At 33.3% G+C, this 24,144-nt stretch overlaps 1 protein-coding gene across 1 annotated transcript; it reads left to right on the top strand.

Moving 5' to 3' along the window:
• The first annotated feature begins 1,783 nt into the window (after nucleotides 1–1,783).
• On the top strand, nucleotides 1,784–21,779 carry LOC121982126 (ubiquitin-like-specific protease ESD4). The gene is made up of 9 exons (XM_042535039.1): nucleotides 1,784–2,881; nucleotides 7,750–7,826; nucleotides 7,901–7,994; nucleotides 8,127–8,225; nucleotides 11,000–11,092; nucleotides 11,171–11,290; nucleotides 17,910–18,013; nucleotides 21,197–21,269; nucleotides 21,397–21,779. The coding sequence occupies exons 1-9, from the start codon at nucleotides 2,024–2,026 to the stop codon at nucleotides 21,457–21,459; spliced, it is 1,581 nt and encodes a 526-aa protein (XP_042390973.1). The 5' UTR covers nucleotides 1,784–2,023; the 3' UTR covers nucleotides 21,460–21,779.
• The last annotated feature ends 2,365 nt before the right edge of the window (nucleotides 21,780–24,144 follow it).

Here is a 24,144-nt window from a genome sequence, read left to right as displayed (position 1 = left end):
TTAACTTTGATCGCTACATCAGTCAATTATCTTAACGTCGAACCTAACTTCGATGGTCCCATCTTACTCGCCATATCAATTAACATTATAGATGAATTAAATTGAGAGGTTGGGCAATGCCGTTATAGCAATTGAGATGTTGAACTATCGGGTACAAAATGTGGTTTTTAGTGTCGAGCAAGCTTATGCATTCCTGCAAAATGTGATGCCTAATGCAACTACTTTTATAAGGCAATTTGAAAATGTATAGCACCTCCAAAATACTCCTTCACATTTTGATTAGAGTATGAAGCGACTTTTGACACCGAATCCACATGAGATAGAAAATTCAAATAGATTATGGAGGACTAGATTTAACAATGGTGAAGTTCCTACAGAGCCGTATAGAGCAGTTGACAAGATTCTGATTAAAGCAATCGACTGATGAGAATTAATAGTTGACTATTAAGTTATTTTTAGCCCGGCCTAAAGCTTATAAAGGAGGATTTCATGAAGGATTTCAATGCTGAATCTTGAGGGATTTAAGTAAAAGTGCTACATTCCCGAAGACAAATCCAAAACAACTGAAAGTCATCATAATATAATTATTCATTTCATTTCATTTTGATGTTATTTGTATATTGTTTTTGTCTTATATTCTTAAGAGAGATTTCTAGCTCTCAAAAGTATCTAAGGTGACGTTTAATTAAATGATGGGAATGATTATGAGTATAGATTTGATAATAAGGTGGAATGAAAATGAGAATAAAAATGAAATCCACCTAATTATACGGTTTTGTTGATTCCCAAAAATCTAGAAATCATTCTCAAATTATCATTCTCAAACCCACAAACCAAACACTATCTTTTACTATCATTCCATTCCCTCATTCATAAACTCATCAACCAAACACCCCCTAAGACTTAGTAGGTTAGTGCTTGATTGATGTTGTTGTTATTGATGGACTCATAAGTTCTCACTTAATCCATGATCTATCTTGTGTTGGATTAGGAATTTTTTAATTTGTTATGTATTAATCATTATTCCAAAGGTTAATAGTCGCTCGTAATTTACCTTCTCCGTGTTAATCCTGGGATGAATTGACGGGGACGTTAAGGACAAACATATTCACCTTTTACCATAAACTTTTTTCCAATCTATTAGGTTGTGGGCCGGCCCAATCGTTGCCTCATCATGAACCGATCCCGTCTGACAACTCTATTCATTAGCAACCCCTTTAACAGATAAAACCTCTATAATTCAAGATTCAACAAATAATTCTTACATCGTCTAAGATAAAAATAAGAGACTAAAAAATAGTAAACTATCAAGAGCTTAAAACCTTTTACTTTGGTTCAATTCGAAACATGAGTTAATAGTTTTCGTAAGTCCTTCTTTTCTGTTTTTTAATAAAATTGAGATAAAGGATCATAGTTTTTTTTCTACCTTTTTTACCCCCTCTCCTGTCTCCTCTCATCCTTACAAATATAATTAATTATTTTAATAATAATAATAATATCTACATAAAAAAATCTTAATGAAATGCTCAAAATAAACATATAAATTCGTATCACGCTATTTTATATTTTTTTATGAGTCCATCATTTTAGATGACTATCCTTATTTTATATATATATATATATATATATATATATATATATATAAATAAAAGATTCTTTATATATAAAAGATTCTTTCCTTATTTTTTCTTATTTTAATTTGGTATATATTTAATTAAGATTCTTTCCTTATTTTTTTCTTATTTTAATTTGGTTTTTCCGCTTCTCTTCGCCTTATTTCTTGCTATCCATATTTTCAATGAAAACAAAGTCGACGGAAACTTAACAAGGGACCCTCAGGAAGCATCTCGCCTCCCGTTCTTCCCTCGAAGCAAATTTCTAGGGTTTTTTTTTTCTCTTCCGTTTCGCGCTCTTCGCTCCTCTCCTCGCTTCTCTATTTTTGATCGATGGAGTAGCAGGGCCCGTCCATGGAATTGGTCTCGACTGTGATTCTTCCTCGTGCTCTGGTCGCCATCTCACTGCTATGGGAGCCCTAACGGAGAATCGCAAGCGGCGCCTCGCTGTTGACCTCCGACTGTCTTCCTTCGCTCACCCCGTCTTTGATCTCGCTTCCGAGCCATCCCCTCCCTCCAAAAAGATCAAGCGCATCTCCCCACCGGTCTCTCTCTGCGCTATCACGCCTTTGACGCAAGTAGCGCTTACCCCGACCCCCGCGGCGCGAAGCTTCCCTCCTCCTTCTCCTCTTCCGCGCCCCGTCCACGGCCCCCAGCGCATCCTCAGAGCCTTTGGCCTTGGGTCGGCCAACGGATCCCGCCTTCTGCCGTCGCCTCTTAAGCCAAAAGACGTAGAGATGGGTAATCTCGTGTCGCAGTTCCTCCGAGTGAAGAAAGCTGCCGTCTTTACACCATGGAGGATGGGAAAGAGGGACCAGGCGTCTTCTCCGTCCAGTATGAATCGGGGTTCGGATGGTAACGATGGGAGCCATGAAGGGTTAGGGTTGGATCAATATGTTCAGTTGGTTAACGACGTGAAAGATGGTAACTTGGTTCCAGAGACGAGTCACAACAATGCAGTATTTCCTTTCTCAAAATCTGGTTTGTCAGACCTGAGAATTGTGACACAGAAATCTGAGGAGACGCCCAACTTACATTTAGTAAATCGCAAGGTAGAGGATGCCAGAAAACTTCTTCGCAAATCCTCTCCAGCAAGAGAGGATAAAACATCAGTCAAGAGAAGTCCTTTGTATAAAGAGCTGTACGTAGAGTCTGCTAGAAAACATGATACAAAGCTGAGGAACTTGGACCTTGAGGTGGAGTTGGCTGAGAAGAGGATATCTTCCTTCCGCTTGATACACCATGAGGAAGAGAAGCAATTCGAAGAGGTATGATTTATAAATCTTTAATCTACTTATTTAGTACTTATTGAGCTCTCTTTTGCATGGACTTACAAGGCAATTACTTTTAGAGGATAAGTAGATGAGTCTATTTTATTAATCTTTTTCTGTCACTATTATATCATGAACTCTTGAATGGACCAGGATTTCTCATGGAAAAATAAACACCAAAGGTATACTTTAAAAAAAAATTGTCTTGAATTTAACATGATGCTGAGAGTTCCAATGCTAGCGTCCATCAGCCACCAGGCAGTATATACTAGCCACTCTAATTCTTTATCTATATTGATATGTCTTCATGGACTACAAGATCTCTTCATTTAGGCTGTTTTTACTTGAGAGGAAGTAAAAACTATGGAAAAGTTTCCACAGTGGAACACTTTCCTCTGCTTGCTTTGTACAAAAGGATGGATTATATTCCTTTCTCTTATTTACTTCAAAAAAATAGAATAATTATTTTTCTTTCTTTTATTTACCTAATTATCAGACAGATTATTTATAAATCCATCGACGGATCATTTTTCATCATTTTTGCATCCATCCAATTCGGGCAGAAAACAATTCCCTCCTTCATCTTCAACGTGCACAACTATTTCTCGTAGTCGTGACTGACCTCACACGATTGTTATGGGCGGCCCCGGGCGATGCTCTCTTCCTTCGCAACGTCGGGAGTATACGACGAGAACCGAGATGGGGAAGAGAAGGGCAGGATCAGGGAAGGTCACAATCGCTTCTTGGCTCCTTGAATTCATTTCCCAATATCATCGACGAATTGGGGGAGGCGTAGCTAGTGACTTGGAAACTGCCCGCGTGGTTCAATTTCAAGATTTGGAAGTCCGATCTCGGCAAGAAGATCTTGAAGACGACCTCTCTTCCTGGGGAGAACAAGTAGAGGCCAGTCACATTGGTGGCCATGGAGGAGACCTCTATGTTGGACTCGTTGAAGGTCCGGGCATCGGTGGAGAGGCTCTAGTATCGCTGGCTGCCTTTCCAGGTCATTACGACATCGATGGAGGTGATGACAAAGTGAGTTGTGAACCCACGTGGAGGATTTGGTCGGAGAGGAGTGTGTCGGTCGGGTGATCGTATGATTGTCAAAGGGTGGCATTCGCGGTGTCGAGGAGGAGGAGGTTATCGGAATCAAGGAGGCGGAGGGCATGCACGGAGAAGGAGAGGGCTCAGGTGGTCCATACGACAGTGTTGTCGGGGAGAGTGACGAAGAGGTCGTGGCTGGAGAGGGCAACATTGCCGTCAAAGGGGATGGAAGCGTTATGGTTGGCCGACCTTGCCGGTGGTGGAGTGGAGGACGCAGAGATGGAAGCTAGAGGGATTGGCGATGGTGAGGGAGAAGACGACAGCGAGCAAGTTGAGGATGATGCCTCGTGATTCTCTTTTATTTTTTTTCTTTTTATATTCTTTTCCATCTCTTTCCCTTCCTTTGGAGAGTTTTTTCCTTTCTCTCCCCCTCGGATTCTTTTCTTTTTTCTTTCCTTTCTTTTACCATCTCGTATGGATTTTTTTCCACCATCAATTACTTTCTTTCCCTTTACCATCTTTTGGAGTAAACAGAGCCTTAGAGTTGTTAAGGATACTATAAGCCATGCATTTCATAAAAAACAACTTTCTTACCACAGGCTACATATTTTGTTGAGAAAAAACCAAATTGCTTTTAGGTGGTGCTATTCCTTTTAGGTGCTGAAGATTTACCTAATATTTGACCTAACAAAACTTTGATAGTAAATTTCCACTCATTTTATGACACTAAAAAACACAACCTCTAATATCCACAACACCAGATCTAGATTAGTCAAATAACATTATAAATACTTAGAATTTTGCAAGAACTCTTTCTTGTAAAGTACTTTGTTATGAATGATGATAAAGGTTATTTATTTCAACTATATATAGTGGGCTTGGAAGGGGAGCCTTGGCGTAACGGCAAAATTGTTGCCGTGTTAGCTGTAGGTTACATGTTCGAATATCGGAAACAACCTCTTGCAAATGAGAGTAGATTGCATATAATAGACACCCGCATTGGCGGGAGCTTCGTGCGCTAGGTTGCTTTTTCTTATATATATATATATATATAATGGGCTTGGATGTTTAGCTTGATTTGCCTTTATAATAATTCTCAACTATTTGGGATCAACTTAACTCATTTCATCATTGAGCTATATAATCATGAGTCGTAATTCTTCTTATGTGATTGATCATGATCAAGATGCAAAAATGATCTACATCATATATATACTCAACATTTAAAAGATTTATGATGATTTAATTTGATGCGGAAAAGTATAACATCATATAAAATCAATTTTAACTTAGCAAGTATAACATCATATAAAATCAATTTTAACATAGCCAAATCATTAAATGAAATCAAATATATGTAACTGATACCCAAGCCATCTATAAAAGAAGAAAGAGAGGAGGTTTCTTTTGTTACACAAATGAAATAGATGGCTTTGATACTTGGATTCTTCATCTATCATTTTTGTGCATGTGTGACACTCATACATCAACCCACTTAACTTTCCTATTGGTCACATAGTAAACTTTTTTTAAACAATTGTGTTAGACATTTGGATTCACATTTTGTCAGATACGAGAGGGGAAGAGTTGGTGATCCACCTTCTTTTGACACACTTCTACGCGAGTGGCTAGTTCAATTGAGGGTAAGCATGCAACCTAGTGAGCATGAGAGCCATACCTCTTTGTGCCATGTGGATTCCAAAGGTCCCAAATGGATGTCATTTTCGTCCTTTGACAAACTATCACTTAGGTCCATAGTTTGTGGGATCGTGATCCTATGCAGGATCGATTTAGGATCAGAATCGGATTGGTGGGATTGGATCGTAGAATCATACGGTCCTATCAAAAACCCTTAAAATTTAATATAGTATTTGATGGGATGGTCAAATTGATCAACGAAGACTAAATCAATTTGATATTTGATTAAAATTTCCTTTAAAATAAATTAAATCAAATTTATAATAATATTAATGATATTAATGGAAATAATAGGTTGAAAATATATATAATAAATAAATAAAATTTATTTATAGTTTTTAAAAATTAAAATAAATTTATATATATTTTAATAGAATAATTCGATTAGTGTTTGGGGCCGTCTATTTAAACTATCTTATTTAAGTGAGGGGTTGATTGAATCAATTAACTAAAATTTCAATTAAACACCTAAAAACCTAAAGTTCACTCATCACTGTGCTGCTGCTCTCCTCTCCCCTCACCCATGCAAGGTGCTTGCTGCCGCTATTCCCCTCACGACCACTACTCCCCTCACGACCTCACCCGCGCGCTCGCACATCCCTGTCGCCCCTACAATCTGGATCGCGATTTTGCAATCCATGCTTAGATCCACCACATGGCGGGAGCTTCGTGCACCGAGCTACTTAGATCCACCACATTGCATCACATCGATTCTGCATGCAAGATAGTGTGCGTGTAACACCACATGCTCAAAGTTGATGGAAGGCATAGAAGAAGACAAATTTTGTCTTGTGGTGAATAGAGGTAAGCATAAAAAATTAGAAACCCAATCAATTGGATCCAACCAAACTAGACAGTTTTTAGTTTGAAATAGACATTTGAAATACACACTCAAATGGACTGTATCTTTGTCCATCACCAATTTGATGTTGGGCTCCACTACATTGCATTGCAATACCTGCATGTAAGATATAATTAATTGATATTATTTTTTTAATTAAATATTTGATTATATTATTGAAAATATTTAGCAATGATATTTAATTATGATATTTTTATTAAATAATATGGAATACATATTAATCAGATAGCATTTGAGGCAAACCATGCTCGGCAGTAGGCAGTGTGAATTTGATTCTGTGCTGGGCTGGGCATGTTTTAGAATTGTGATGTTCCCAACTTGACTTGCGAACTGCATGGGGCAGTCTGACTCTCTTTAACTCTATTTTTCATGTATCATTGTAATTGACTATGCCTTACTCTCTTTAACTCCTTTTATGCCATTGAAACTCAAAGAGTTAACAGTGAGAGTGGAGTGATGATTAGAGGGAAGAATTAATGTTGAACTGCCTTGATGCACGTTTTACTTCTATTAATGAAATTAAAAGACAAGAAATTTTACTTTTAAACAATGTAAGATAATCGAACATGTTGTTTTTGCAATGAGTCAATGCCAATGTGTTCCATGAGTAATATTGCTCTGTTTGAGAGGATATTTCATTGTATTGTTAAGGCAAGAAGATTTAACATTTTTATATTTCTTTTAGCCGAACTCCATGATTTATGTTTTAAACAATAATTCACCAAAAATCATTAATGATTTCAATCTTAATCTCACAACATTGCTTCAATAATATGGTTAGTTCATTTAGGTGTTTTTTTTAAAAATTATGTGCAGTGCAATTTCCGTTTCTCTCCCTTTTCACTCCATCTCTAGTTATGTCTGTCTAAAACTGGAACCTAAGAATTGTCTTTGAACATGTCTATACCAATTTTATCAAATTTTGTCATCAACAAGGCTATTCCTTATTGTTTGCAAAATGTCAAATTAGATCTCCATCTAAAATGTAGCAGTGTAATATAGAAAAGAAATCATCCCCTAAAAATATCAAAACAGAAAAGATACTCCACTTGCAATATGTTAATTAATAAAGCCAAAGCTCTCCACAAGTTCTTTTAGCTAGGCATTCTTCTAACAATTTTTTTATTGTCTATTTTTCTGATCAATTGACATGTGATGCCTTTTTTTAGGTTCATGAGTTCTAGAATAATATGCACAAATAATTAGCATTTTTTTGCTTTATGCATCTGGATCATTTCTGTTTTTGTTTCAATAAATATAGGATTTAAAAGAAGTTTTTTCCCCACTCACGAATGAAGAAGAGGAGGAAGTTGACCATGCATTGAATGGTAAAAACAGGTAAAACATATGTTCATATTTCGTACAGCTGATTACTTTCTTCTTTCTAAATGAGGTTCTTTTGTCTGTGTCAGTTGTGAAATCCTAGTTGTACATGAGCCCTCTAACATTGAGATAACCAAAAAGGTTTTGCATTGTTTAAGCTGGAATGATTGGTTAAATGATGAGGTAATTCTTATATAGCATTGTATTCTATTCGGATTGGATACTTGATGTTCTGCAGTTGTTGATGAGATTGTTTTCTTAACAATTTATCATTTACTTATCCACGAACATTATCTCTCTTTTTTTTCTGTGTAGGTCATAAATCTCTACCTTGAATTATTGAAGGAGAGAGAGAAAAGAGAACCTAAGAAATTTCTGAAATGCCATTTCTTCAACACTTTTTTCTATAAAAAGGTAGTCATTCCTCAGCTGTTTTATTACCATAAGTGTTGTTTGTTTCAGTATGGCTTCCAGCATGATCTAATAGTAATACTTATAACACAAGAATTCTTAACAATCTTATTATTAATTTTTTGTTTGGATTTAAGTATGTAAATATTGAATTAATCAAAATCAGAAATGAACTAAATTATCTTTTACAAAATTATCCTCAAATCTAAGTGCTACAAGATTGGTATCTTTGTTAAATGTTGACATTGGTTGATTTAGTTGGCTTAAAAAATTGAGAAAATTTATAGGATCACAAGAGAAAGATAAATTTATGAATAGCATTCTAAGCATGCTAATAAATTTAGAAAAATGAAAATAAATACACATAATTGCACTAACAATTTGTTATCATGCTAATGGATAACCGTGGATAAAAAGACTATGCATATCTATGCAAAAGAAGACTAAAGATAATGATAAAAACCTAGCTTGGATAAAAGATGACTTCACTTGTACAAAGGAAATTTGTTTTTGGTGTTAATAAGAATAAATGATATATTTCTGGCATGTGGGTATAATTTTTGTTGTTGTGATTATCCAGTTACCCTGAATACTCTCTAGAATTTCTGTCCATTAATGAATCTATGGGAGTGAATCTATGTCGTTTCTAATGTCAAAACACATGTACTTGGGTATTCTATGACTTAAAGTATACTGGAATATATTTTTCCTTCAGTCTCATCTTATCCATTGTGCGATAAGTGTTTCTTATAGTCACTAAGTTGATTTGAACACTTTACTATATATTTTAGCGGTCCTAACAATCTTCTTTTTAACAATCTGCTCTTGTTGATGGCTATTCATGTCACAGTGAGCAAAATACTCTTCTATGTCATCTGATCCTTCGTTGAATTTTTTTGGATTTAACAAACAAGTACATGTATCTTTGACTAATGTGTTTTATGATCCCCCTTAATTGATTCCTAGGTTTGTTCTGGTGCCTACAACACTGTCTCATACATTTATTGTGATCTTTAGGACATTGACTTAAATCTTCAATAAACTTGGATTAATTGCACTGTGGATTCAAGTGCATGTATAAGATGTTATTTATTAATGCCATAGTGTTAGACTCTCTACTCAGTTGATTCAATTAATAGCTTTTCAAAAGATTGTTAGACATTAAAATTTTCTATTTGTAAGCTCTTCTGTTCATATTGTAGTATTTGATTTGAGATTCTCTACCAAGCATCTTCATCTCTTAGAATGGTAGTATTGTTTCCTCCAGCTATCTGTTGATGTAGATTTCTTGGGACTAAAGTTGTGGAATTCTTGGATAAAGTGAGATGGAGTTTTGTTTGTGAGAAATTAATATAAGATGGAATTTTCTTGGTGGCAAAAATTAATGCAATTGCATAATAAAAAAACTAACAATAAAATCAAACAAGAGTCTACTGTCTAAGATGCTACTCATTCAAATCTCTATCAATTCAATTTAGTTTGTTTGCTGAAGGTAAGTTTTCTCTTTTGCAATCTTGATTAAATTTCTATACATATTGTTACATTTGCTCTTAACATATATTTTTTAAGACTCTGAAGGGCTTGCCCTTGTACGTAGTCTCATGTCCGTGAAGGGAATCATCTGTTTAATGGACTAGGATGTAAATCTCACTCTTTTCTAATGGATTTGGTTGCTGAAGGAGCCATTCTTAATTGATGACACTGATAGTGATGGTAGCACCCTAGTAGGAGGCTTGTCTTCCTTAAGAAGTTGGTAACATTATGCTTGAAGAAGCTTGAACACTGGTGTGGTGATTGTGATGGAAAATCCCAGCAAACTCAGTTCTGGCATGCAATGCGACTGAATGGTGGGCAAAGTCTTTATGTGGGAGGTGGCGGGCAAGACTTTTCTTGGTCATGGGTTTTTAGAAAAGCAATGATGGGGGCCTTGTTTGGGGTAGTAGTAGGGGTATATATGACCTGATGGTGCTGCAATTAGTTCAATGGAGAGGGCAACAATAGGAGGTGGTTTCATAGTTGATTGATGCTTCTTGTGTAGTGGGATCATCAATAACAATGAAAAGGGTGGATTTGGTGGTGGTTGATTCAGGTAAGCTATCCGGGTGGATACCCTACCTCTTGTGGAGCTAGCTTGGCTGTCAGCTAGGGATGGAGTAATTCTAGTATTGTTGAGCTGAACCTGGTCACATGGAATTTGTATTATTGATTGAATGCCTCAAACAAGGATATAGAGCCTCTTTCGGAGTAGTTGGTCTGTTTGCTACTTAAACAGAGTATAACTTAAACAGGGAAAGTTAGAATGAATAAAAATAATGTTTTTATAGTTCTGAATCTGTTTATTTGGATTAATATATTTTATTACATCATTTTCACAATTTTAAATAACTTTTCTTCTATCAGTTCTGAAAATACAAGTCTAATATGTGGTTTCAATTAAGCAGATCTTTGGTAATCACTGCAACTAATACTTATTCAGATTTATATATGATCATGTGATGAATTTTGCTATGATTATTATTTCCTTGATTGGTAGGGTTGACTCCAATTGATTTATACCTCATAAATGCTTAAGAGTTCATCTATGTTTCTCTTCTTTGGAGGAAAACTGTCAATTATGTGGTGTTCTACTTAGAACCATCTTTTTTTTGGTTTTATTTATATTTTTTATTTATAGTTTTGTTGCTCCCTTATCTGCTAGTTTTTTCACCTTTGTTTATTAAACAAAATTGAGCATCCTGCTTAAGTTGTAATTCACTTTCTTCTTTTTTTTTGTTTAGTTGGTAAGTGGAAGAAATGGATATGACTACAAGGCTGTAAGGAGGTGGACAACTCAAAGAAAGCTTGGATATAGCCTTATTGAATGTGACAGAGTAAAATTTTCCATTCATTTCAATGTGCTTGCATTAGTTTTCTATCCTTGCTTCAACCTATTTATTATTTAAATGCAGATATTTGTTCCAATACACAAAGAAATACATTGGTGTTTGGCCGTAATCCATGTAAAAGAGAAGAAGCTCCAATATCTTGATTCACTTGGTGGAATGGATATGACAGTGTTGAGAGTACTGGTATGTTTTAAGTACACATTCAAAGCCAATAGGATAGAAACCTATTTTGGAGATGTGATACTTCTTATGGACTTATTAGCTTTTGAGTTCTTTTGCAAATGACTAGTTATTTCTGTAATGCATCACTAAAACTGATTCCTTGAATCACACAGAAACACAATGAAATTGATAAAGCAAAGGGATAAATCATCACATAATTGAAAGATAATTTGATTAATCTTCCTAATACAATAAGATAGGTCGAGTTTATACACTCAATAGCAACTAAATTAGGAAAAGGACACCATTAATTAGAAACACAATAATCCCGATAAGCTCTTGTCAAATCAAAAAAGGTACCTATTAAACTGTTACCTAAGTAGAAGACATTAATACTTAAAGAATTACTAAGATCAATTACAAATTCAAAATTATTGATTTTGTTAGATTATCCTTCTAGGCGAGCTATGAGAATCTTTAGTTAGATTATCATTTTCAATGAATAATGAATAGGAGTAACACAAATTGGAGTCTTTAAATATGGTAATTTTGTTCTTTTGACTCCCTTCCAATGGGTTAGAAATTGGTGCATCTATCTTTTCTTTTGGCCTGTCTTCATTGTTCTGCCTTTTTAAATTTCTTGCTCCCAACAAAGAAAACATATTAGTTTGTTATAGGTGTAGATGATGTTTATGCTCGTGTAACTGTGAAATTAAACATGGATAAGTTTTGCATAAACAAACCTATGATAAAATCAACACAAAAGGATGAAGGCTCAAAATTCTCTAAGACAATTAGCATCTCCTCCAATTTGAAAATTGAAATAAATTGGCAAGTCAAATAAACAAGCTTTATAATTATCCTTTCTCATAATATGACCAAATAAATTAGATATGATCGATATCAAATCGATTATCCTTGAAAAGGGTCTAGTCAATAGAGTGAGATTTTTCTAAGATTATATAACTAAGGGGCTTATTTGAGGTATCATTGAGGACTCTCCTAAAGTATTTCAAAGCAATTTCCTAAAAATGTCAGGGGAAGGAACTTTTATGGGTAAGTTATCGACTATTTTTTTTTTTAATTTAACTTTAGATATTTTCTTTGGATTTTATTCACTTAAGGAAATTGTTTTGGTTTCACAAAGTTATTAGGTGATCATCTCTTAAAATATAACATAACTTTTTATTTTTAATTTTTTATTTCATGCCAATATGTGATAGATATATGCCTATATAATAGTGGTTATGAACACTACCAAAATTCTCCAGCAGCTCTTATGAATTTATTGTTGGTAAATCATGTTCGTTCAGTTGAAGTCATATTAGGATCCGATTGTTTATTAAAACTAAAGATGCCTGATTTTAACATATTCATACCAAGGTTAGATCATTATTCTTAGGAAAGCGACTTGCACTTTCTCTTGGTATAGGACAATGTGATTACTATAAGTGGGCATACTATTTATGAAATTATGGGTTCAAATAATTATTCGGATGGTTAGTTCTAGTTATAAATTTAATCTTGTCCTCCATTAGTTAGTTTTGTCTCATCTCTCAATTGGGTAAAAGGTGATTACGCTCGTCCCCAGCGCTCTCGTCAGCCTGCCCTAGGACTATCACAAGGGAGGGAAACCACAGTGACTGAGAGGTAAGATGGATGAGAAGGTGAGTTATGCCGGGTGTAGGGATTTACACCGTGCGAGTCCTGGGATTTGACCTTTCACTCATTGGGCAAATCTACCATCCACTTACCATCTCAACTAAGTCTATGGGGACTTGTCTCATCTCTTAATGTGGCAAAAGGTGATACACTCGCCCCAGCACCTCTGTCAACCCATCCCTAGGCTAACACGAAGGAGGTAAATCACGGGTGACTACTAGCCAGTAGTGCAATGGCCAAGGCATAGGAGAAGACATACTCGGACACGTCAAGTTTCGACTTCATTACCTAATGTGGCAAAACCCCATGCCTTAACCACCACATCACCCTGAGGGGACAAATTGTCTCATCTCTCTCTAAAAAAAAAGTAGATCCACTACTTTAGCGGCCTCCCTAGTGTCGGCCCCACGGATATAGAGGAAACTAAATGCAGGTACACAGACCATAGATGCATGGTTGAGCCATTTACGCTAGAGATGTCATGCGCGCCCATCGTCTATGCTACGCCTTGGGGGTGAGCTTGTCTCATCTCTCAAGGTGGCAAAAAGCGAATACGCTCGCCCCCAGCGCTCCCGTTAACTCATCCCAGGTCAACACAGAGGAGGTAAATCACGGGTGACTATTAACCTTTGGAATAGTGGCTAGCACATAAAGGAAGCATTTACCTCGGCTTTGCCGAGATTTGAACCTCAGACCTCATGGTGGCAACACCTCATGCGCTAGTCACTAGACCGGCCCGAGGGGACACTTGTCTCATCTCTCAAGATTATATAGGTGGATGAGGTGGTTCCTCTTATCATATCAATCTAAGTATTAACTAGTAGTGAGGATTATAAAATCAAGCAATGCGATAAATTAAATATAATGCAAGAAAATAGGAAAGATGATAAACAAATTAAAATGGAAGTAAAGAGGATGCTATTATAAGGATGATAATGACAGGATTATGTCTTCTTTTTTCCTTTTTTAATGATGAAAAACTAAGAAATTTATTTATTGATATTCTTTTAACAGATAATGAATGCTTACTTGCAACAACTTGTAAGAATAAATAATTAAACCTAATAAATTTAAATTAACCAACTTAAATAAACAAAAGGACTTTTTTTTAAAAGAGGAGATATGTTTATACCCTAGATGATGTGAGCCAAATCTGATGTTGACATTATCATGAGGTTTGAGTTTAATCAATGAATTGGTGTGCTAAGTTTCTTTCAATTTTTACAATTCTTTGCTCCAAATCCAAACTTGTATTGAATCTCCAATCCACAACTTTTTTCCTCACTTTTGTTTTTCAAAATAGTCGGTGCTACTTGTTGCCCCTAGCTTAATCTCTTTTTATTTTTCTTTTCCATCACCTAATCCTTTTTTTTTAAATGTTAATCTAACTAAATTGGATCCCTAATTGGGATTCAATATGTCAGTCACATGTGTGAGGAGGTTTATTAATCATACTGTGGAAATGAGGATGTCGCGTGTTGTGGTGTCCACTAAGTAGGAAAACAATGAATTTGAAGTAAGTAGTTTTGAGGTGACAAAGGTTGCCCCTGCATTAGGATTGAAGGGATTAAATTTGACTATTGCATGAATGGCGGTGAAGTTGTTGGTAAATGGGGTTGCGATACCCCCTTGATTGTTGTTGGCTTACACAAAGCTTCTTGGAGTTGGAGATGGAGGAGCAGACTAGGTTATAGCTATGGATTTAAATACTATGTCGGTCGGCATGGGCGGAGTTTTCCATTCCACTCATAGATTGGCATTGAAATGGTGTTGCAGATGAAGATGCTATCTCGCGACATTGACGAGGTAGCCGTGTGGCCGTGGAGATAGTCACGACCTCATGACCACCTATTTTTTTTATTCATAAAGTTATTTCTTTATTTTACATTTCTATTTTTTATTTTAAAATCTTTTTTATATTTATTTATTTGTTATTATTTTTTTTATTTCTAACCGTTAATTCAAATTCCTTTCCTTATTTTTTTTTTCTTTTAATTTTGCTTATAGTCGACCCCACCTAGTGGGATAAGGTTGGGTTGTTATTCTTGTTTATATCTATTAATTGTTTTTCTCCTTTGTTATTATTTGTTTTCTTTATCATCTGTTTTAGCTCTTGAATAATGTTTTTTCCCCCACTATCTGTGAATGAAGAAATCTCTCTTAAAGGATGATTACTTTTTTCTCTATTTATCCACAAGATAAATAGAAAAAAAATAAACCTCTTTAAGATGGAGGAAACAATTGTTAGAAAAAAAATATATATATATATAATATAATTTCTAATCTTATAAAATATATTGCTACGAGTTAAATTTTAAATTGATTAAAATAAATCTAAATTAAATTAAATTTAAATCTACTTGACTTTGTCATGTCTACTTGGTGGAGCATCATCAAACATTGTACGAGATAATATCAAAATTTGAACTCAACTTTCAACATCTCAAAGATAATTCAATAATAAGTATTTATAATAATCAAATATTAATTAAAATATTTTTAATTAATATATTTATATTTTAAAAGTATCAAAATTGTATCAGCATGACACAATATAATACTAAACTGTATCTCCGGTCATAAATTGAAACTTGGGCACGGTTCAAAATTTTAAACCTTGGTCATAGCTATACTAGGGTTGAGAGAACTTGATGCCAATGGCACATTGACCTTGGTGAGTCCTACAAGATTAGCAGGTGAAGACAATTAGGAAAGTAGAGATCCAATGCTCGAGGGGGTTTTTAACCGCTGGGGGCTGCACTAGTCTTCCACTATTGGCTAGCGTCGAGTGGGCCTGTATGGGAAGTGGCAGAATTGCTGTGTATGGCAGAACATAGTTGAAGCCCTAATTGCTTGAGGGGAAGCTTGTTGTTGGATCTAAGGGTTAGATCCCTCTTTTTTGCTGATGAAGAATGCAAGGATGACCAAATGGAGAGATTTGACAGAAGCTTTCTGCTCGATATGGGGTTTCTTCATGTTGTAGTAGTGCGTGAAGTGTGTGGGAGAAGATTAGATCTGCAGGCAGAGATCTAAGTTCTTGTTAGTCAGTGCGGGCCAGAAGTTAAAGTGAGATGGCAGGTTGTGATAGTAGATGTCGAAGTATCGAACACCAAATAGGAATTCAGTTATTAAGTACCAAAATTGAACTCCTGAATCACACACAGATGAATTCTGACAAAATTGATAAAATAAAGGGAATACCTAATCTCACATAAAAGAGAAACCTTATTCAGAGAATTAGTATTTTATTAATTGAAAGCCTTGTAATACAAAGAGGCGCAATTTTATATCTCAATATCAGTTAAATGTGTATAGGCATAGGGTGCAATTAGAGGACAGCTGGAATTCAGATGGATATGAATAAAATTATCGTTGATGGTATAATATTGATGTCTTGTAATTTCTATTTTAAATTAGTAATATGGGTGTTGTTGGGGTAATATTATTTTATGTCTTTTAGTAATAATAATATATATATTTTATTTAAATTAGAAATATAACCTTATCATGTCATAGCTATTTATTAGTCACGGAACTTCATATATGACATTGTGTTGATTAAATTTAATCAAAATATATTATTGTTTTGTTGTATTATATTTTAATCGCCAATATAGATAAATCATTATTATTTATTATTAATTATGTTGTTCATTATATAAAAGAGGAACTTTGGCGTAATGGTAAAGTTGTTGTCGTTTGACCTTATAAGTCATAAGTTTGAGTCATAGAAATAACCTCTTATAATGCAATGGAAGGTAAGATTGCGTACAATAGACCCAATGTAGACCCTTTCTGAGACTTGCATTGGCAAGAGCTTCATGCACCGTGCTACCCTTAATGTTATTCGTTATCAATATTCTATATCTTTATAAGCTATTATAATAAATGTGGACAAAGCTTTGCATTTTACCACTTCATTTTATTTATTTTACAAATATATCGTTCTATATCAAAATCTCACATGTATATGATTTTGTCTATCTTAACCTAGTAATTTAATGATTGTAATTGATAATAGTCACTATTATGTCTAGTGTGTTTGGATTTAGCTACTTATCCATTATTATATTGTTATTATTATTATTATTATATATTTAGTATATTAGCATGGTATTTGAATGCAAGGAAAGACCAATAAAAGGAAATAGAATACAAATTGAATAGATAAAGAAAGAAACAAAGGTGGAGTTAAATATTTGTCAAGATAATGATAAGAACATTTTGAGTATATAATCTTAACCAAACATCAGGAAATTGAGTTTATTTTAAAATAATGGAATTTATGAAAAATTTATAGATTTGGAAAGATATATATGTAATATTAATTTTTTTTGCCATTTCATAATTTTAAAATGGTAAATATGTATATGCCCCTATAAGATTAATTAATTCTACTTAATTTTATCTACATTGAAGTTAACAAGTATTATTCAATTTGTTTTAGGATGATCTTGCTCAAGTTGGATGTATATGCTCATTGTGGTACTACTAGTAAAGGCTCGCTAGAAAAATATTAATAGAGAGATCATTTTCCTTTTAATTTAGAATTTGGTTATACCTTTTAACTTATTTCTTGAAAATTTGATTTATATTTTAGGATTAGAAATAGACAAGCCACATAATATAGCACTACAAGAGGAAGACACATCCAAATTCATGTCAGTATGGTATGTATCAAAATCTTACTGTTCCAGGTCAGGTAGAGATTGTTGCCTTTGCATGGAATGATGCTAATCCTTGAGTTTGTGCATGACTAAGAGAATAAACTTGTGTTGTGTGGTATGATTGATTTTGCAAATTGTTTTTTTTTCTCAGCTCAAGTTACATTTTTATTATGTTCAATTGTAATAATCAATAGGTTCTCTAATCTCATATATTGACTATGTGATTCTAACATGCCAACTTGAAACTAAAACCTTATTGTAACTGACTGTTCATCCAGTAAATATCTGATATTAGATCGTTTTAATTTCAGGCTAAATATTTGATGGATGAAGTGAAGGATAAGAATGGGAATCAGATTGACACTTCATCTTGGATAGTGCAAGCAGTTGATGACCTACCTTTGCAGAAGAATGGGTACTTGTTTCTAACCACTGCTATTAGCTGGTGCTATTGAATTTCCATATATTTGCCTTCTATTGCATTTATTCTCTACTGTTTTTCTCTTGAATATTTAGTTTTTTGTTATCACGAAGATTAAAACTCCGTGATTGGTGCAATAAGCGTACATGTTGATCTGTTTGTATTTTCCCACCTTTTGGTACTTTTTTACGGCTCTTTGTTTCTTCTAAAATGTACGACGCCTCTTATATGTTCCTACTTTGGTCATGCGTAGTTGTGGTGATGCAGCACTGAGAACCAACTCAACAGCTCATTAAAATCCTACTTTTATTAAATTGAAAGGTGACTTAATAATGTATGGGATTGAAGTCTATTCTAAAGGTATCTAGTCAAAACCAAAATGAATTTGAGAATGCTGGATTCCTAAATTTAAATCTACTTAAATTCGGTGGTAAATACCTATTCTCTAAATAGCTTATTCTCCAAAATAGTAATAAAAATTTATCTACTTTCTCTTGACTTGCTTTAATAAAAACTTGTAGCATTCAAAATATTCTATTCCAAAACTGCTAAACTAAAACCTTCGTCGTTGATCCTAAGCACACTATCCCACTAAAAATTCAAACCTTGGCAAGTAGTAGGCAAGTTGGCAATATCTTTAGTTTGGGTATTATTACTATTGAGTACTTGATCTGAGTCTTGAACCTTCAATGAATATAACTTCTGCTTTGTCTTGTTCGTTGATCATTCCTTCTAATAAGAAAATGATATGATCGATCACTATTAGGAATTCTTTGTATAGCTCTTATTAATCATGACGTGGGGAATAATGTTGAGGACGAGAATATGGGCAGGAGAATCTATGACAAAGGCAACATGTCAGATAGAGGCTCTAATATCTTTATGTGGACAATTGAACTAATGTTTGATTAAGTTGACAATTTCCTTTTAGTGTGTCTTTGAAAAATGGACAAAAGGGGTTTTAGAAGAAATTTTTGAGACAATTTGCAGAATGTTCGTCCGTTTTGCTCTGCACGAAACGAAAATTTAAAGCATGGATAGGACACACATCAATGAAGTTGTAATTAATTGTTAATGGTCAAATTGGCTTGTAGTGGGATTGGATTTTGAGGCTAAATTAAATATTCTGTTTTCCAGATTGTAGTTGTGTGCGTAATAGTTGGTGTGCATGTTTTTGTAAAGGGACTAAATTATCGTAGGACACTTCTAGTGATAAGCCATCGTGAGGCACTTGTGTTAAGTTATATAAATCAATCCTAAAGGTTATTCGAATTTAAGTAGGGATTTTTGCTTTTCTCTTCCAAAGTGCTAAAGTTGTTGTCATGTTTGAATCTTTTATTATGTTTGACTTAGGTGTGTCTTCTTTTTAGTGAAATTGTGCTCATGGTAGTGGTTCCTCATCACAACCTTCTGAATTTTTTTTACAATTAAGGCACTATTTAGTCTCTATGGTTGTATAATAGAGTTCCTCAATTGAAATAAATGAAAATGGTTGGCATTCTCTAAGAATTTCTAGGTTAAGTCCATAAACAAATTGATAAAGGATTGAAATTTTATAGCTGTGGGAGTGGTGTGGAATTTCTAAAATATATATAAAACATTAGAACATTAAATTTTTAATTAATGATAAGGTAAATAGTGAAATTATTCAATTGTGAGAGTTAAGATAAAATTTAAATAGTGAAATAAAAAAAATGGAAGACTTTGAAGGTCAAAAAAGTTGAGTTTGGCTAAAAAAATAGTGATAATATTTTAAAAAAATATTTTAGGAGAATTTTAAAATATGAAAACCTTAAGTTTAGTGCCTAGTTGGTTAAGTGGGAATTAATTAGATTTATGTGTCGGTGCTAAGACCAATCAATGAAACTAAATTAAAAGTGATGTAATTGATTTAAACATGATTTAAAATCTTTAACTGTGATGGGCTCTATGTTTGGAAGATATGTGGGTGGTTGACTTAAGTAGCCGGCGGAAACTTTCGTGGGCCAAGTCGGTTATCCTAGGATTACTCAGCATAAGCTAGATATCTGATATCAACTAAAAAAAAAATATTCTGGTGTCAACGACTCGTGATTTTGTTCTTGGTCTGGAACTATATAGTTTTAGTATTGTACCTATAGTTTTGATATTTTTGAAATATAAAATATATATTAATTAAAAATAAAATATTTAATTTAATTATTTTAAATTAAAAAATATTATATATATATAAATTAATTAGATAATTTTATTAGACTTTAATTAAGCCTATTTAAATTATTTCAATCATAACTAAGATTTGATTAAAATTATTAACTCAAATTATTAAGTCTAGGACTTATAAATTTTTATTTATTAAATTAAATTAAATTAAGTTGGGAGTTGAATAGAAATGTTAACTTAAGTTTTGATTAAAACTCCTAAGTTCGTTTTCCCCTTACCGTCGTGTCTTCTCCTGCTGCCCACTCTCGCGCGTCACTGTTCTGGACGCCTGCTTCTCGGTATTTATTAAAGCCTAAGAAATCACTTGTTCTGCTATGCAATGACTGCGAGCATGCGCAGCCTGCACGACGTGTCCGGAGGCATCTACGAGGCCGGGCATCTCGCGGCATGCCACTGCTAGTTTGCTAGTCCGTGGGTGGAACGAGATATTTCGTCCGTATCGGACAAAACAGCTCGAGATTTAGTCCATGAATTTAAATATTATTAAAAATATAGATTTACCGTATGTTGCCTTCCTGTTTGTTGAGGATCGTTGATGGAGCCTGATAACGGAAATATCATATCTAACTCTGACCCAACTTTTAAGTAGCCTGCGTAATACTCATCAAGCTTGACCTGAAAGTATTATGATTCTTTGTATAATCTTTATGGACTCAATTTGATTAATTGGCGTTTCTTAACTGATAATTTTTCTATTTCTGATCTACATAGAAAGGAAAATCTTCACCTAATAGTAGATCTAGTCATCTTCTGAAGCACCATTATTCACCTAAAGAAAAAGGAAGGACTGATACTTTCTTCTGTTTGATTAGTTGTTAATTTCTAACACTGAATCATTTGTATGTTCACTGCAGTTAGTACAAACCGGGATGTTATGCTTCTGTGTTGGCCCTACTTAATTGATGGCAGTTCAACTTAATATATCTTTATTTTTTTTATCTTGAATAATTTGAAAATAATTGTTTATATCAATAGGTGGGATTGTGGAATGTTCATGCTCAAGTATACAGATTTCTACAGCCGTGGTTTAAACCTCTTTTTTCAGCAGGTACTTCCTTAAACTGAGTTATATGATCATCACCTATCCCTACCTGGTGAAGCTGTCAGATTCTTAGTCTAGGTTTTTTTCGTACTGATGATGGTACATTTCATAATTATATATGCCCTTTTCTCAGGAAAACATGCCATACTTCAGGAAGAGGACTGCCAAGGAGATTCTTAGATTAAAAGCTGATTGAAAGGGGGAAAATAATACTGAATAAGAAGCAAGTTTCGGCATGAGTTTTAGCTGAAGTCATCTTCAGAGCAAGTGTGAAAATGGGAAGATTTAGTGAACCGTGGAGGCAAATGAAAAGTACTCTGTTTTGAGAAATGAACTAACAGTACTCAAGGAGTGTCCGATATTGAGAAAAGATGGAACAGTATGCATCCATTGAATTATCTCCACATATATATATATATATACATATCGATTATAAGATGTTGCAAATATCCTCTCAGCAGAGTTAACGAGCCTTTTTCTGTGAATCCATATTGGTTGTAGGCCTTTTTGTGTGAATTTGTCTTTCTCTACGTTGGCTTGTCAAGCGACTCAACGAGTATACAGTCGTCTCATCAACTGGTTTTGTAATGATTATGATATTGCTAGCTTAGATTTTTTTTTTCCTTCCATTTAAAAATGTGGTATGTCACACCTAATTAGAGGAAAAGTGCTGAAGGCTTAAATGGAACTCTTTCTATTATTATTATTATTATTATTATTATTATTATTATTATTTTGATTATTTTATTTTATTTTTTTAATTGACATTGTGTATTTAATTTTGATTTTATAGAAATTTTTGATTGATTATCAAAATAAATTAGGAAGAATTTATAGTGGACAGTTTATCAATTCAATTCAGTATTCTTAAATTAATAACATATTAAGAGAAATTTATCTCTTAATTTATCAAGATTATGTCTGGAATTAATTATATATATATATATATATATATATATATATATAGTTTTGATCTCTTGCTTGACGTGCATAGTCAGTGCGCGTCAACTATGTGCGTTGTGCAAGAGATCAATTAATAGTTTTTTTTTTTATTTTTTTAATTTTTTAAATTAAAAAAAATTAATATTTTTTTATATAAATTTTTAATATATTAATATATCCCTTTAATATATTATAATACTCAATAAATATTTAAATTAATTTTATTTTATTTTTTTTTAAACCAAACACTATAACTTAATTGAATTAATTTTATTTTATTTTTTTTTAAACCAAACATTATAACTTAATTGGAAAGTCTGAACTCTAAAAGTAAAATCTAAAAAAAAAAAAAATTGATATTATAACTCAAAGTCTGAACCCTAGAGGTAAAATCTAAAAAAAAAATAAAATAAAATAAAACTTTGATACTATAACCCAAAATCTGAACGCTAGAGGTAAAATTTAAGAAAAAAATAATTTTGATACTATAACTCAAAGCCAAAATCCTAAATAATTTTGATACTATAACCTAAAGCCTGAACCCTAGAGGTAAAATCAAAAAAAAAAATTACTTTGATACTATAACCCAAAGCCTGTACCATAGAAATAAAAATTTTAAAAAATATTTTAATTATTTTTTTAATTCAAAAATTAAAATAAAAATAAAAAAAAAATTAAAATCAGTGATATGCTGCGCACGCATAGTACGGACGTGCAGGATGTCAAAATATATATATATATATATATATATATATATATATATATATAATTCTTTTGAAGAGAACGTTTGCGGATTAAAATCAGGAAAAGTTCACTCGTGTAAGTTTCTGCTCGAACAAATCAAGTTTCATGTTACATATGAACAAAACACAATATATCAACCATACATAAACGTTAAATCTTTGCCCTCGATGAGGTGCATCTTCTCAGTTTCCATATATATAAAACTTAAGTTCTAATCTTAACAAATTAAATGAATTTTTTTTATAGACAGTTAACTTAAAAATACTGGATTAATGGACCGTTAAACACTTTCTAATTTATGCCAATTAAAAAGCAAATGCTAAATCTTATGAACAATACACAACTTAAAAGGTGAGACAATCATGCAAAACCAACAGCGACATTAACACTATAAACGGTGCAAATCCTAAAAAGATAACTTTGAAACACTTTTCTCAAATTGTTCGCCATATCAAAATTGCATGTCAAGTCCTCAATATGATAACAAGTAAACGGAAGTTCAACTTAACAATCTCCGAACAAGAAAATCTCAGATGCATAACTAGAAAATAAGAAACAGATATAGAACAATTGGACCCTCCGAGTTGTACTTCGACTTTGTCTCGGATTCAAAACATCATGCAGATCCAAAATCAAATCAAGTTTAATTAAGAAGTCAACACACTAACAATTGGAAAAAAAAAACAATAACTATCCAACCGAGGAACAAGAAGCATAACTTTATGCGTAGGGCAGATGCACGCACAAAAAACAGAATGAAAAAGAAAAAAAAACAAAAATGAGAGCTATTAAGAAATAATCCAAGGTAGTACAAGTGGCAAAAAGAAAAAACAATTCAATAAGCACAAGAAACAAATTTAAACGTTTATTACATCTGATATCGTACCATTATTAACTATTGATACGATTTAGTAAATGTAACCAACTGTTATTAGCTTAAACTACTCGAACTAGCAATAAGCAACTAAAAGAAATATTTTATACAGAAGAACATTATATCAATCTAGCAATGCTCAATCTAATCTTGATAAATCTTATTGAAACCTATTTCCTAACCATCCATAAATGAAATGTTTTATATTGTTTCTACTAGGTAAAAAGATGTTTATGGCTCTTTGTTTGAAGTCCTAAGATTTTTCTATTATTTAATCTTGAAGGAAAATGATAACTAAAGAAATCATGAATGAGCAATTGC

The sequence above is a fragment of the Zingiber officinale genome, chromosome 5A (assembly GCF_018446385.1).
Source record: "Zingiber officinale cultivar Zhangliang chromosome 5A, Zo_v1.1, whole genome shotgun sequence".
NCBI lineage: Eukaryota > Viridiplantae > Streptophyta > Magnoliopsida > Zingiberales > Zingiberaceae > Zingiber > Zingiber officinale.
The sequence above is the reverse complement of the archived record's forward strand: the minus strand, read 5'-3'. Positions and strand labels throughout refer to the sequence as shown.